This window comes from Pristiophorus japonicus, chromosome 6, assembly GCF_044704955.1.
Source record: "Pristiophorus japonicus isolate sPriJap1 chromosome 6, sPriJap1.hap1, whole genome shotgun sequence".
NCBI classification, from domain to species: domain Eukaryota; kingdom Metazoa; phylum Chordata; class Chondrichthyes; family Pristiophoridae; genus Pristiophorus; species Pristiophorus japonicus.
Window position 1 is genome coordinate 266736983 of NC_091982.1, and position 16500 is coordinate 266753482.

The 16500-nt window shown below is 44.0% G+C and overlaps 1 protein-coding gene across 1 annotated transcript in view; it reads left to right on the forward strand.

Moving 5' to 3' along the window:
* Window positions 1–2346: 2346 nt before the first annotated feature.
* LOC139266314 (NACHT, LRR and PYD domains-containing protein 3-like) overlaps window positions 2347–16500 on the forward strand; it is a 30489-nt gene continuing 16335 nt past the window's right edge. Inside the window, exons 1-7 of the mRNA XM_070884135.1 lie at window positions 2347–2356; window positions 2639–2770; window positions 2873–2896; window positions 5748–7524; window positions 14007–14093; window positions 14386–14556; window positions 15563–15733. Of these exons, the coding sequence (XP_070740236.1) occupies window positions 2347–2356; window positions 2639–2770; window positions 2873–2896; window positions 5748–7524; window positions 14007–14093; window positions 14386–14556; window positions 15563–15733 (2372 nt within the window). The remainder of the gene's footprint in view (window positions 2357–2638; window positions 2771–2872; window positions 2897–5747; window positions 7525–14006; window positions 14094–14385; window positions 14557–15562; window positions 15734–16500) is intronic.

Genomic DNA, 16500 nt, shown 5'->3' on the forward strand with positions numbered 1-16500 from the left:
TGTAGGGGTGCTTTATGGTGTTGGTGTGGAAAGGTGCCAACCTGGCACATCATGTGACAGCCAGGGTGTACAGCATCAAGTGAAGTAAATGTGGCCGGGTGCTGATGCCCTGTGTCCTGTACAGCATCAGTTGATTGCAGAGAAGGTTGGCGTTATTGTTGGTGCTGCTGTTGTGCCTAGTGTTGCTGATTATGGTGAGATTCTGAGGACCAAGGTGAGATAGTTTTAAGGGCACCAATGTTAATAGATGGCAGATGAGGTTGAGATAACAGAAGCGATCTGTCAATGGTGAGATAGGTTGTTCCAATGAGGTAACACTGGATAGAGAGATTGTTCCAAACACTTGCAACCTGCATAAAGCTCAGTGTGCCTTCCAAATACAGTAAGCAACAGCTGTGGATCTTGGAAAGTGAAAGTGAACAGCTGTGAGATGGGAGCTTTTATAGCACAGTTGCAGCAGTCAAGTAAATAAATTAATTCATGATCACACAGCTCCCGATGTCCTGACCCGATGTGATCCCCGAGCAGAGTAAACTTCATGCACAACCTGGTAAAATGATAAGTTCAGCTCAAAATTATTTTTAATAGGCTCTTAACAAAGTCATAATGACCTAAATTGCCTCCTCCACCGCTGTGTGTCGGGTCTGTTCAGTGTTGACAGACCCGACATTTGGCGGCAGTTTGACAGTGGGTTCAAGACCATGATCATGAGTCGAGGCCTCGAACCACTATGCTACCATACCCCATGACAGAATTATATAAATTATAACACAGGAGGAGGCTATTTGGCCCCCAGTGCTGGCACTCCCTCTTTTCACTCCACTCCCCCAACCCCAGATCCTTTTATATTCCTCCTTTTCAAAAATGTATCCCATTCCCTCTTAAATTATGTTCTCGTCTCTACCTCAATACTCACTTGTGGTGAAGCATCCGTGGTCTAATAGCCCTCAGTTTAAGAAGCTTACTTCCCTCTTCCCACTTACTTCTTCCAGGAGAATCCATGGCCTCTGTCTCCTTGTTGTCCATTTACCCACCAGTGGAAACAATCTTTCACCCACAGTAAGGTTCCCAGGTTTCACACCACTTTACTAGCATTTTCTCTCACCCGCAGCTCACTGCCATTAGGGATGCTCTTGATGGAAGCCTGATCTGCCACAGGTAAATAGGATCATTAGATCTCATGTTCAATAGATCATGGCTAGCCCCTCCAACCCATTTCCCACAACCGTTGGACCAAACCAGCCCCAAATAATTACCGCAACGAGATAAGTGGCAGTCAGAGCTGCAGAAAGGTATCCCATAGGCGAATCCCACATTGAGGAGGCCATTTTGTGTGCTGCTATTGAAGGTTGGTGTTACTTTGCCTGAAAATCAAATTGTTTAGTAGTTTGGAGGTTGTTAGGATTTTTGCGGCTAGTTTTACCAAGCTCCACTTAAAGTACTGCTTTGCACTCGGGGCATGATAATTGGAATACCTATATGAAGAGGAAAATGATGAGAACATGAAAACATTGGAGGCTCTTAAAGACCTTCTCATTCATACTCTCTCACCTGGGTCTACAGACCAAGACAATCTTACTTTTCTGACTGTCAGTGCTTCTGAAGGGGCCCTGAGATCTGGGTCCGTGGCCAAGGGCAGTTGTTTCTCCACCCTCATAGAATATAAAAATTAGGAACAGGAGTAGGCCATCCAGCCCCTCGAGCCTGCTCCGCCATTCAACAAGATCACGGCTGATCAGCTCATAAGGAGCCAAGAAATAAGGACAGCTTTCTATATAACAGGTGATTTGTCAAGTTTGGTTATTTCCCCCTTTCAGGCAATAGAGAACAGCATTTCTACAGTGTGTGTGTTATATTGTTACATATTCACTTGTTGATTATTAATTTGATAGATTTGCTTAATATTTAAAACTAGATTAAGCACAAATGTGATGTATCATTTATCAAGGACAGGAGATATATCTTGCAGAAACATAAGAGTGGTTCCTGTAACTTAAAAATTGTTTTCTGTTCATTGTTCCAAGTGTATTATGTAGATAGTAAGCGTAGTGAAGACACTCTCAAAGGCCTAGGAAATTGGGACTCACCAGGAGACTGATCTACCATCCAGGAGGCAAAAAATCAACAGTAAGTGAGGGTAGAAAGAAATAAAATTGTAACACATACCACATAAAGTAACTGTTGTTTCATGATTAGAAATTGCTATTTTTTTCGTACTGTGATTACGCATTAAATAAAAAATAAAATACAATCTTAACACTATTCAAAAACAAAACTTACTGTTTGTGGATATTTTTCCTTTCAGAGTTTTCCATTTTTTAGTGTACTGATCCACAAATCTGCACCATGGCGACAGGTACGTCAACAAATATGTTTGTAACAAAATAGTTATGCAAATGAGCTAACAATAAATTTATTTAGGAGCAACTTAATGTAAATATACATTTGTAGGTAAATTTCCAGAAGCTTATTGAGAAATGTGCTTTTAGAGGCAGGTTATCGTAAATTAGCAAAACTACTAAAAACTAATTAAATGTATTTTTTTAATATATTCTTAAAGTTCAACAACAAGTTTGTTTGAGAATAAAGCAGGTTTTTATACATTTATTTATTATTTAAAATTGTTAATATAATTAAGGCCACAAGATTGAAAATCAGCAGTCAGTCACAAGTGGTGGAAAACTGTTTGCACCCAATATCCAAAGTGATCATATCTCTGGCCCTGTGTCACTCTCCATGGACAACAAGACAATTGTTCACCAATATGGAGGTAATCTAATTTTTCATTATCAGTTGTGTTTGCTGAAAAATTTGGATACTTCTAAATTTTTCAGGATACTTTTGTTCATGAAATGTTTTTTTAAATTTTCAGGGTCCCATGAAAAAGAACTTACAAGTAAGTATTAAAATAGCATTGTTTATTAGTAAATATACAAGTAAATTATGTTACACATCAGGATCTTGTTGATTTCAGTTACTTTCCCCAAAAAATGTCCTCCATATTGTACCTTATAGATGTCCCGTGATCAACTCACAGTCATGGAAAGATTAGCAAGTGGCTTGATATACAGCTCAACTTATAGTTATGGTCATTTTTTCCAGCTCCAATTGGAAATTGTACACGTTAGTCCTAAGCTCTTTTTGTATCCAGTCTGGTTGCACAGGCTTGACCAACAGTGCACAACCCTGGTATCCTGTTTGATTCCAAGCTTCACACTTCACATCAAGACTATCTGAAAGCCCGTCTACATCTGCTTCCATCATATTGGCTGCCGCTAGTCCTGCCTCACAACATCTGCTACCAAAATCTGCATTTATGTATTCATCACCCCAGAGCACAACTCCTGTAATGTCCCCTCTTGTGTGCTCCCAAGCTTTACCTTGCATTTCTGTGGCTCAGTGGGTAGCATGCTTGCCTCTGAGTCAGAAGGTTGTGTGTTGAAGTCCCACTCCAGAAACTTGAGTACAAACTCTATGATGACACTCAAGTAGAGTGCTGCACTGTTGGAGGTGCTGTTTTTGGATAAGATTTTAAACCAAGGCCCCATCTGCTCTCTCAGGTGGATGTAAAAGATCCCACGGCATTATTCGAAGAAGAGCAGGGGAGTTATCCCCAGTGCTCTGGCCAATATTTATCCCTCAATCATTATAACAAACAAATTATCTGGTCATTATCACGTTGCTGTTTGTGGGAGCCTGCTGTGCACAAATTGGTTGCTGTGTTTTCCACATTACAACAGTGACTACACTCCAAAAGTACTTCATTGGATGTAAAGTGCTTGAGGCATTCGGTGGTTGTGATAGGCGCTATATAAAAGAAACTCTTTCTTTTTTTATTTCATCCAGAACTCCACTTCCTGCATCCAATTTCATATTAACTCCTGTGCAACTATCACTCTTCCTCTGGCCCCCCATTCCCTACCGTTGTGATTTCAAAATCTTTGTCCTTTTTTATAAATCCCTCATGATCTTGCCTCCCTCTATGCTCGCAACTTCCTTCAGCCCTGTATCCAGCTCACACCTTCTGCTCCTCACTAACTTCACCCCAATCCTCAGCTCTGTATCCAGCTCACACCTTCTGCTCCTCACTAACTTCCCCCCAATCCTCAGCTCTGTATCCAGCTCACACCTTCTGCTCCTCACTAACTTCCCCCCAAACCTCAGCCCTGTATCCAGCTCACACCCTCTGCTCCTCACTAACTTCCCCCCAAACCTCAGCCCTGTATCCAGCTCACACCCTCTGCTCCTCACTAACTTCCCCCCAAACCTCAGCCCTGTATCCAGCTCACACCCTCTGCTCCTCACTAACTTCCCCCCAAACCTCAGCCCTGTATCCAGCTCACACCCTCTGCTCCTCACTAACTTCCCCCCAAATCTCAGCCCTGTATCCAGCTCACACCCTCTGCTCCTCACTAACTTCCCCCCAAACCTCAGCCCTGTATCCAGCTCACACCCTCTGATCCTCACTAACTTCCCCCCAAACCTCTGCTTGCCGTCCAATCGCCTTCGAAAAATGCCTTGGGTTGTTTTTTTTTTACATGAAATGACCTGCATTATTGCAAATGATTGTAATCAAGTGCAGTCTGGCTTCTTGAAAACTGTTCCTCGATTGTAAAAAAACAGATCTGGCAGTTGAACCAACTTGCAGCTAAGAGGCTGCCGCAGGGATCAGTGCTGGGACTCCAACTATTTACAATCTATATTAACGACTTGGAAGAAGGGACTGAGTGTAACGTAGCCAAGTTTGTTGACGATACAAAGATGGGAGGAAAAGCAATGTGTGAGGAGGCACAAAAAATCTGCAAAAGGACATAGACAGGTTAAGTGAGTGGGCAAAAATTTGGCAGATGGAGTATAATGTTGGAAAGTGTGAGGTCATGCACTTTGGCAGAAAAAACCAAAGAGCAAGTTATTATTTAAATGGAGAAAGATTGCAAAGTGCTGCAGTACAGCGGGACCTGGGGGTACTTGTGCATGAAACACAAAAGGATAGTATGCAGGTACAGCAAGTGATCAGGAAGGCCAATGGAATCTTGGCCTTTATTGTAAAGGGAATGGAGTATAAAAGCAGGGAAGTCTTGCTACAGTTGTACAAGTTATAGGTGAGGTCACACCTGGAATACTGCATGCAGTTTTGGTTTCCATATTTACGAAAGGATATACTTGCTTTGAAGGCAGTTCAGAGAAGGTTCACTAGTTGATTCCAGGGATGAGGGGGTTGACTTATGAGAAAAGGTTGAGGAGGTTGGGCCTCTACTCATTGGAATTCAGAAGAATGAGAGGTGATCTTATCGAAAAGTATAAGATTATGAGGGAGCTTGACAATGTGAATGCAGAGAGGATGTTTCCACTGATGGGGGAGACTAAAACTAGGGGGCATAATCTTAGTATAAGGGGCCGCGCGTTTAAAACAGAGATGAGGAGAAATTTCTTCTCTGAGAGGGTTGAAAATCTGTGGAATTGGCTGCCTGAGAGAGCTGTGGAAGCTGGGTCATTGAATAAATTTAAGACAGAAATAGACAGTTCCTTAAATGATAAGGGAATAAGGGGTAATGGGGAGCGGGCAAGGAAGTGGAGCTGAGTCCATGATCAGATCAGCCATGATCTTATTGAATGGCAGAGCAGGCTCGAAGGGCTGTATGGCCTACTCCTGTTCCTATTTCTTATGTTCTTATGTTCTAAGAGACTCTTCCACATTTATCTTGAGAACTGTTTCTTTTTATTTCTGCATTTCTCTTCCATCATAGAGGCTGATTTGGAAAATCTCAAAGTGACACACAAAAATAAATTAAGAGAAAGGTTTGAACACATGATGGAACACGGGGGGCAAGGAGGAAAACAAGTTTTTCTGTGTGAGCGATTTATTAATGTAGGCATTACTGAAAGCAAAAAAAGCGAGAATCCTAATGAAGCTGAGTCTGATGGGACGGCAGATACATTTATCGAACTCGGTCATATTTTCAAGCCACCACCTGGACAGGACAAAGCACCCATGACTGTAGTTACAAAGGGGATAGCTGGCATTGGAAAATCAGTTCTTGTACAGAAACTAATTTATGATTGGGCCACTGGCAGTGCACTGTCCGAGTACGATTTCATATTTATGTTTCCTTTCACTGAGATCAGTTTATTGTCCGAAAACAAAAAGGACACCACTCTACCTGAACTTGTCAAAATGCACTACCCACATATGGAAAAGTGTGGGAACATTTTGGCAAATGACTCGATGCGATCCCTGTTTATCTTTGACGGGCTGTCAGACGGTAAACTCGATGTCGATTTTAACAAACACATCGTGTGTCGAGATGTGACCACGGCGGTCACAGTTGACACTTTACTCGTCAATCTCCTCAAACGGCAGCTTATTCCTTCGGCTTCCATTTGGATAACTACCCGGCCCGGAACAAAAAACAACATTCCTCATAACCACATAGACCGGATGACTGAAATCAAAGGATTCCAAGACCAGGAAAAGGAAGATTATTTCCGGAGGCGATGCAAAGAACAGCAGCTGGCAAAAAAATTGATCCAAGTTGTGAAGAAACAGAGAAGCCTGTTTTTCATGTGCTCTGTCCCTGCCTTCTGCTCTATTTTGTTCATTGTTTTGGAAGCTGTGTTGAAATCTGAAGAAATGAAGGATGAAATACCTCAGACATTAACAGAAGTGTATTCTCACTTCCTGGTTCATTTGATTCTATATCAACAGGAAAAACTCGAATTTGTACAAAAAGGTGATCAGACTAAATGTCTGCACTCAAAGCGCGATTCAATCTTCAAACTGGGGAAGCTGGCCTTTGAAAAAAGTTCCAAAAATGTTTCCCAGACAGTCTTATTCAATGAGACAGAATTGAAGGCACACAAACTTGAACTCTCGTTCGTTTGTGGTGGGTTTTGCAAAGAGATTGTCACTGACAACGATTTATCTGAAGAAACGGATTACACTTTTGTCCATTTGGCAGTACAGGAATATTTTGCAGCTCTGTATATTTTTCTTTCCTTTCACAACCAGAAAAAGAATGCCTTTGGGAAAAGTTTCAAAATGTTTGAAAAACGCAGCTATTCCCAGATATGTAAAGAAGCCTGCGAGTCTGCGGCTAGAGATGGAAAGGGTCGTCAGGAGTTTTTCCTCAGATTCCTTTGTGGATTAGGCACAAAGCAAAGTCATGACTTTTTGAAGGGGCTTCTTGTAAATGACACGAACAACAAGGTAAAAGATGATTCGAAGAAAATCGTTAAATTCTTGAAAAAAACCTTGCAGACAAATATTCCTCCGGAACAAACCATTAACATTCTGCACTGCCTAAATGAATTAAGTGACATGTCTGCCCTCAGTGAAATAAAAGCTGCATTTAAATCCGGGACCTTTTCTTCTGGGAGACTCTCACCTGCTCAGTGCTCAGCGCTAGCTTTTGTTTTGCAAATGTCAGAAGAAAACTACCGAGAATTGGATCTGTCACTATACAGACTGCCATCCATTGGCATACAAAGACTGTTGCTAATTGCAAACTATTTTACGGGGATAAAGTGAGTATTTGCTTTGATGTAATATTATTTTCCTAGATTCAGAACTGACGCTATGTGGTTGTGCTGTGGGTTCTCCATTTATGCAACATCGGGTTGTCTCTCTGTAGCTCCACTCAGTTTTTATCTGTTCTGATATGCTGTGTATGTCTGAAGTCCAGTTGCTAAATTGGACCTGCACCACTCTACCCAGCACCTTAGCATCACTTACAAAGGGTAAAATGATTATTTTGAAACGCATTATTGGTTGAACATATTCCTGCAGGTTTAAATAGAGTTACACAGGATATACAGCACAGAAACAGGCCATTGGGCCCAACCAGTCCATGCCAGTGTTTATGCTCCACTCGAGTCTCCTCCCATCCTTCCTCATCTATCCCTATCAGCATAACCCTCTGTTCCCTGCTCCCTAATATGCTTCTCTAACCGCCCCTTAAATGTATCCATACTATTCGCTTCAACCACTCCCTGTGGTAGCGAGTTCCACAGTCTCACCACTCTCTGGGTAAAGAAGTTTCTTCTGAATTCCCTATTGGGTTTCTTGGTGACTATCTTATATTGATGGCCTCTAGTTATGCTCTTCCCCACAAGTAGAAACACTTTCTCTGGATCTACTCTATCAAAACCGTTCATCATTTCAAAGACCTCTATTAGGTCACCCCTGAGCCTTCTCTTTTCAAGAGAGAAGAGACCAGCCTGTTCATCCTTTCCTGCTAGCTCCAACCACTCCTCCCAGTCAAACTGCGATTATTCCCATCTCCAATTTTTGTATAACTAATAAACAAAAATGTTCAAAGAAAATGAAAAAAAAACACACAACTGTTTTCATGCCCCCATGATTTTCCTCATGGGTTGCTCACAGCGGTGTCCAGGAGATTAATCTTTAATTCCTGGAGAATCCAGGATAATCCTGGAGGGTTGGCAACCCTAACATTGACATCAGCTTAAGCCTTTGGCTTAGTGGTAGCATTCCTGCCTCTGGGTTAAAAGGTCCAGGATTTGAACCCTGTTTCAGACAGTCCGGCTGAGTGGAGACTGGAGCCCAGCTCTGAAATCGGATTGACATCCAGCAGGTTACAAGTCCGGTGAGTGTCGGTGCCCCTTCATCGTATGGGTCCTGACAGCCCATAAAGGACTAACCACCCTCCCGGCTAATGTAAAGATGGTTATAACCAGGGAAGGAGCGTTCACTACAAGTTTCAGAACAGCACCTGTCTAGAGCAGAATTATTATCAAAGAGGTCTCCAAGGCACCCACCAGAATCTCTTCTGACGGTCATCCAATTGTCAGGCAAGAATAGCCAACAGGGTCTTTTTAATGTGCTCTCAAAACATCAAAAAGTTACCGACTGGAAGCAATGCTCTGCGGATGTGTATGTGCACACATTTGTAAAACTCTCTGCTGATGGCTGGAGTACAGTTCACAGTAAAGAAGTTTAACAAGGTATATTCCAGTGGTGAGTCACATTCTACACCCACAGGTTTCAGACTAGTAACACAATGGCCCTGAAATTGCCGTCGGAGGCTTCCCGCGGGCAATTGTCTCCGACCAGCAACATTTCTATGAAATTACCTGGTGGTCTGGAAGGAGCCTGAGATTCCGGAGGGGAGGCCTTTTCTTCCCGCGCTGTGAAGCGCGCTTCCGTCCTCGAGATTCCTACGCAGAAGGTGCAGTCACGTGTGACTGCTCGACCAATCAAGTGCAGTATTCTCAATTAATAGCAATGGGAACTCCGTATCTACAAGTTCTCATTGCTATTAATTGAGAAAAAAACAAACACAATAACACCAAATAAAAAATAAAAAACACCTCACATAATTAAAATGAATTGAAATTAAACTTAATAAATATCTTAGAGAAAGCATTTTCTTCCGGGTTTTTAAAACGTTTTTTAAATTATGGTTTAAAATAAATTTAACGTAGTGGGCAGGGTTTTTAAAAATAAAATGTGTATTTTTAATTTTATTTTTCATGTTTAAAGTGTGTTTTAAGACGCTTATGACTGTAAAAGTAGGCTATGCGCCTGCTTTTATCAGGCGCGAGAGTTTTGAGGACATTTGCTGGGCAAGATATGGGCAAATACCGCAATCTTGCCCTTGCAAACGTCCTCGCTCCTGAGATACGGAGTATTGTGTTCCTAACACAGATGAGGCTGCACACAGGGAAGTTAAAGTAACAGTGACCTCAGTCTTTATTAAGACACTCCAGAGTGAGGAACAGGCCTCAGGGGCCGGCTTATATACAGTGCTCACAAGGGATGCTGGGATCCCTTGGGACTACAACATCACTCCCCCACAAATTCAAAGTGAAAACTATTTACAAGGTGAGGCTTGTACAATACTGCCGCCTGCTTGCTACCTGATCATGCAGGTTGGGGTGAACCAGCGAGAGTTTGGTTTCAAGTGTCCTTTTCATGAGTAGCTCAGCCGGGGGTACCTCTGTGAGCGAGTGGGGTCTCGTGCGATAGCTGAGCAGTACTCGGGACAGGCGGGACTCTTTTAAGGCTCTGTTGGATGGTTTGTACTGCCCGCTCTGCCTGCCCATTGGAGGCTGGTTTAAATGGGGCCGAGGTGACATGTTTGATCCCATTGCGGGTCATGAATTCTTAAAATTTGGCACTGGTGAAACATGGCCCATTGTCGCTGACCAGTATGTCAGGCAGGCCGTGGATGGCAAACATGGCCCTCAGGTTTTCAATGGTGGCGGTGGCGGTGCTTCCCGACATTATTTCACATTCAATCCATTTAGAAAAAGCATCCACCACCACCAGGAACATTTTACCGAGAAACGGGCCCGCATAGTCGACATGGATCCTCGACCATGGTCTGGAGGGCCAGGACCACAAACTTAGTGGTGCCTCTCTGGGCGCGTTGCTCAACTGAGCACACACGCTGCATTGCCGCACACAGGACTCTAAGTCAGAGTCGATGCCGGGCCACCACACGTGGGATCTGGCTATCGCTTTCATTATTACTATAGCCGGGTGTGTGCTAGAAATCCGAGATGAACGTCTCCCTGCCCTTTTTGGGTAGCACTACATGGTTACCCCACAACAGGCAGTCTGCCTGAATGGACAGCTCGTCCTTTCGCCACTGGAACGGCTTGATTGGCTCTTGCATTTCAACGGGGATGCTGGCCTAGCTCCCATGCAGTATACAGTTTTTTACTAGGTACAGCAGAGGATCTTGGCTGATCCAAGTCCCAATCTGGTGGGCCGTGACAGGTGATTTATCAGTTTCAAATGCTTCCATGACCATCAACAAGTCTGCGGGCTGCGCCACCATCAACAAGTTTGCAGGCTGCGCCATTTCCAACCCGTGGTGGGCAATGGTAGCCGACTGAGAGCAGCTGCACAGTTCTCAGTGCCTGGCCTGTGGCGGATGGTCTAGTTATATGCTGATAGTGTGAGTGCCTACCTTTGTATGCGGGCTGAGGCATTAGTATTTATCCCCTTATTTTCAGCGAACAGGGATATGAGGGGCTTGTGATCAGTTTCCAGCTCAAATTTGAGGCCAAACAGGTACTGATGCATTTTCTTTACCCCGAACACACACGCTAATGCCTCTTTCTCAATCATGCTGTCGGCCCTCTCAGCCTTAGACAAGCTCCTGGAAGCATAGGTGACAGGTTGCAACTTCCCCGCAACGTTAGCTTGTTGTAATACACACCCGACTCCGTATGGCGATGCATCACATTCTAGCACAAGTCTTTTACACAGGTTATACAATACAAGCAGCTTGTTGGAGCATAAAATGTTTCTGGTTTTCTCAAAAGCAATTACTTGTTTTTTTTCCCATACCCATTTCTCACCTTTATGCAATAACACAATAAGAGGGTGCTTAATCCCGGTAGAAAGTTACCAAAATAGTTGAGGAGTCCCAGGAACGACCACAGTTCCGTGACATTCTGTGGCCTGGGTGCGTTCCTGATCGCCTCTGTCTTGGTGTCTGTGGGCCGAATGCCTTCCGCTGCGAAAAGTCTTCCCAAAAACTCCACTTCTGTTTGCATTTCGACCTTTTCAGCTGCAGCCCTACACGATCCAGTCGCTGGAGGACCTCCTCCAGGTTTTGTAGGTGGTCGACAGTGTCCCGACCCGTGACCAATATGTCGTCCTGAAAAACCACTGTACGTGGTACCGACTTGAGTGGGCTCTCCATGTTTCTCTGGAAGATCGCTGCAACCGACCGAATTCCAAGCGGGCATCTGTTGTAGATAAACAGTCCCTTGTGCGTGTTGATGCAGGTGAAGCCCTTCAAAGACTCCTCCAGCTCCTGCATCATGTAGGCCGAAGTCAGGTCGAGCCTGATGAACGTCTTGCCTCCTGCCAGCGTCGCAAATAGGTCGTCTGCCTTAGGTAGCGGGTATTGGTCCTGTAGCGAGAAACGATTAATAGTTACTTTATAATCGCCTCAAATCCTGACTGTGCCATCACTTTTGAGTACTGGAACAATCGGGCTGGCCCACTTGCTGAATTCCACTGGGGAGATGATGCCTTCGCATTGCAGCCTGTCCAGCTCGATTTCCACTCTCTCCCTCATCATGTGAGGTACTGCTCGCGCCTTGTGGTGAATGGGTCGTGCCTCTGGGACCAAGTGGATCTGCACCTTCGCCCCGGAAAAGTTTCCAATGCCTGGCTCAAAAAGGGAAGGAAATTTGTTAAGAACCTGGGTACATGAGGCCTCATCGACATGTGATAGCGCTCGGATGTCATCCCAGTTCCAGCAGATTTTGCCCAGCCAGCTCCTTCCAAGCAATGTGGGGCCATCGCCCGGGACAATCCAGAGTGGCAGTTCGTGCACTGTGCCCTCGTAGGTGACCTTGACCATGGCGCTGCCCAGGACAGTGATGAGCTCTTTGGTGTACGTTCTCAGTTTCTTGTGGATGGGGCTCAGGGCTGGTCTGAGTGCCTTGTTGCACCACAGTCTCTCAAACATCTTTTTACTCATGATGGATTGGCTAGCGGCAGTGTCCAGTTCTATGGCTACGGGTAAGCCATTCAATTTTACAATTATCATTATAGGTGGACATTTCGTCGAAAATGTGTGCACCCCGTGTACTTCAGCATCTGCCTCCTCTCTCTGAGGCTCAAAATTGCTTTGATCCACCATGGACCGATCTTCCTCTGCCACGTGGTGGTTAGCAGCTGCAAGCTCGTTGGAGGTGCCCCATTGTTCCACAGCTCTTGAAAACATACCCTTTGAAGCGGCATGAATAGGCTGAATGGAATCCTCCGCAGCGCCAACAAGATGTGAATTGCCTTGCATTCATCCTTTGTTGCGGACTCTGAGTCATCTGGGTCACCTGAGGCCTGCTGGCAGTTGCAGACTTGTGGTTTCTGCCCTGTACATTCCTGCTTGCAAACACAGTTCCAGTTATTTTATGAACATTGCTAACACTTGTGTGCTGAGAGATTTGTTTGGTGTTATCACTGGTGGACATAAACGCCTGTGCTATCGCAATGGCCTTACTGAGGGTCGGTGTCTCTCCAGTCAAAAGTTTTCATAGGATGGTCTCGTGGCCAATGTCCAGTACAAAAAAGTCTCTGAGCATCTGCTCCAGGTAGCCATCAAACTCACATTGTCCTGCAAGTTGCCTTAGCTCGGAGACATAGCTCGCCACTTCCTGACCTTCAGATCGCTGGCACGTGTGGAACCGATACCTCGCCATCAGCACGCTCTCCCTCGGGTTAAGATGCTCCCGAAACAGTGTACACAGCTCCTCATACGACTTATCTGCTGGTTTCACCGGAGCCAGAAGATTCTTCATGAGGCTGTTGGTCGGTGCCCCGCAGACTGTGAGGAGGACCGCTCTCCTTTTTGCGGTGCTTCCTTCTCCGTCCAGCTCATTGGCTACAAAGTACTGGTCTAGCCGTTCGACATAGGCTTCCCAGTCCTCAGCCTCCGAGAACTTCTCCAGGATGCCCACAGTTTGCTGCATCTTTGCGTTGGATTCGTATACTCATCGCCAGTTATTGTGTTCCTAACACAGATGAGACTGCACACAGGGGGGTTAAAGTAACAGTGACCTCAGTCTTTATTAAGACACTCCAGAATGAGGAACAGGCCTTAGGGGCCGGCTTATATATAGTGCTCCCAAGGGATGCTGGGATCCCTTGGGACTTCAGGGGATGAGCTCCCTGGTGGCGGAATATGGGAGTGCATGCTTTACAGATACACAACATGGAGGATCTGTTAAGCTGGAGCTCTGTGCTCTGAAAACTGGCTTTTGCAATGCCTTCCTGGGTCCGTACACACTCCGTACAGACCAGGGAGGCCGCGATTTCTGGGTGAATATGGCTGCAGCCTAAATGTACTTGATTGGCTGTAAAGTGCTTAGGACGTCCTGAGGTTGTGAAAGGTGTTATATAAATGCAAGTCTTTCTTTAAATATCCTTTATCAGCATAGGTAATCGAATATAGGCACACAGGATGATGAGTTTTATTTCTCATACTGCTGGTTTTTGTTTGAAATCTGTTCATATTTAGATTATCTGGGGCCAATATCAGAGACGCTGGACTCAAAATACTCTCTGAAGTGATGCAAAGGCGGGATTGCAAATTACAAAATTTGAAGTAAGTAAGAATGTATTGTGTGCACAATATTAAGAATATTTCCATTATGTCACTATTTGTCTCACATACAAACATATAGCACACAGGACTGTGAAGCAATAATGGATGGACAGTCTCTGCATAATTAAATACTTTAACGAATATCCAAACCAAGATATTTTGATCGGCATCGATGTAGCACGTGTCTTCCCGTTTAAAAGCAGTACCTACATCCAAAATAAAATGCATGCTGTATTCTGAATGCCATTGTTCCATGCATTACAGGTATTGTCTTATTTTTTGCATTGTTTAGATTAGATGGAAACAATCTTACTCATAAAAGTTGTGAGCAACTTGTTACTGCTCTGAACGTTAACCACAGAATAATACTCCTGGACTTGAGTGATAATAATATACTAGACCAAGGCATTAGTATTCTTTGCAATGCCCTAAAAGATGAGCAGTGCACTCTGCAAACACTAAGGTAAGCAAATGCCTTAAGGATTTATTTACAGTGCATATCTAGTGATAAATGTAAAAATCCATGATGGCCTTTTCATTTACACTCAGTAGGTTTATCACCATTATACCATGTCATGTTTTTACCGAAGGAAGGAAATACTTGCCATAAAGGGAGTGCAACGAAGGTTCACCAGACTGATTTCTGGGATGGCAGGATTGTCGTATGAGAAGAGATTGGGTTGACTAGGCCTGTATTCACTGGAGTTTAGAAGAATAAGAGGGGATCTCATTGAAACGTATAAAATTCTGACGGGGTTGGACAGACTGGATGCGGGGAGGATGTTTCCCTGGGCTGGGAAGTCTAGAACAAGGGGTCACAGTCTCAGGATATGGGGTAGGAAATTTAGGACCGAGATGAGGAGAAATGTTTTCACTCAGAGGGTGGTGAACCTGTGGAATTCTCTACCACAGAAGGCTGTGGAGGCCAAATCACTGAATATATTTAAGAGGGAGATAGATAGATTTCTAGACACAAAAGGCATCAAGGGTATGGGGAAAAAGCGAGAATATGGTGCTAAGATAGAGGATATTGAATGGCGGTGCAGACTTGAAGGGCCGAATGGCCTACTACTGCTGCTATTTTCTATATTTCTATGTTAAGTAGAGGTGACTGTAAGAGAAAATAGTTTCAAATCAAATCACTCAGTCCTTTTATTCTTTTGTATCTGTCATTATTTCGTAACCACCTGCTTCCTTTGCAGAGAAATTCTCAGTTGCAGAACTACATTGAAACCAGAAAGTTGATAGTACAGTCAGGGGATTGCTGCTGATTTTCCAACTTTGACTTTTATGGAGCTGGTCACTTTACAAAGTGATCAGAAGCAAACCATTATTTTAACCAAGGATGCACAAGAAAATCCCCAGGAGAGCTGCATTAAAGTGAATTTTGTGTAGTCAGGTACAGTACTTTGGTGTCACTCAGTATTTCCAGTATTTTGGTTTGTAATTTGTCTTTTTTATCTCCATAGTGTGGGTGGTAATAAACTAACACCCAGTTGTTGTGAGTACTTGATCTCTGTGCTTGAGACAAACAAGACCCTGGTAGAGCTGGATCTGAGTAATAATAGAATAGGTGAGGAAGGACTACAGGAACTATCTAAGGCACTGACGAAAGAGAACTGTAAATTACAAAAGCTGGGGTACGTAAATCACTATTAGTGCTGACCATCAGTTGGGTTTGCACCTTTGTCTCTTTTTTGTGAAATGCTTTGCCTTGTATTTTATTTGTCTTAATTTATTACTTCAGTAAATGTAAAGTTGGATATAATCCAATGCTAATTTTCAGCGATACCCTGCCATAAACACTCCTTACAATTGTCAACTAACTTTCCACCTCACGAACTTACTCGGGAGATGTTGGTAGTGCCTAGTATGGCAGACTTGATGGCCACAAGTTACTTTTTAGGGGTGCTTTAATCAAGTAAATGCTCTAGGACTGGATCCAATCTAATTCCCGAAGCTGTTATCGTATATAGCCTGTAAAATTGACGACATTTGATAAGGGAGGTTTAAAAAAAACATTTGCTGCTGATCCTCCAAATTGTAATTATATCCTGGCTGATATTAAGGCATGCCTGAAGAATCCATGAAATCTCAGAGAAGCCCTGTACCATTACCCCTCACCTCAGCTACTTGTTCAGAAAATATTATCCAGTCATGAGTTACAGGTCCTCAAAACTGCCACCAAGCTCATGGTCTACAGGGCTGTAGTAATACCCGCCCTCCTGTATGGCTCAGAGGCATGGACCATGTACAGTAGACACCTCAAGTCGCTGGAGATATACCATCAACGATGTCTCTGCAAGATTCTACAAATCCCCTGGGAGGATAGGCACACCAACATCAGCGTCCTCGTCCAGGCCAACATCCCCAGCATTGAAGCACTGGCCACACTCGATCAGCTCCA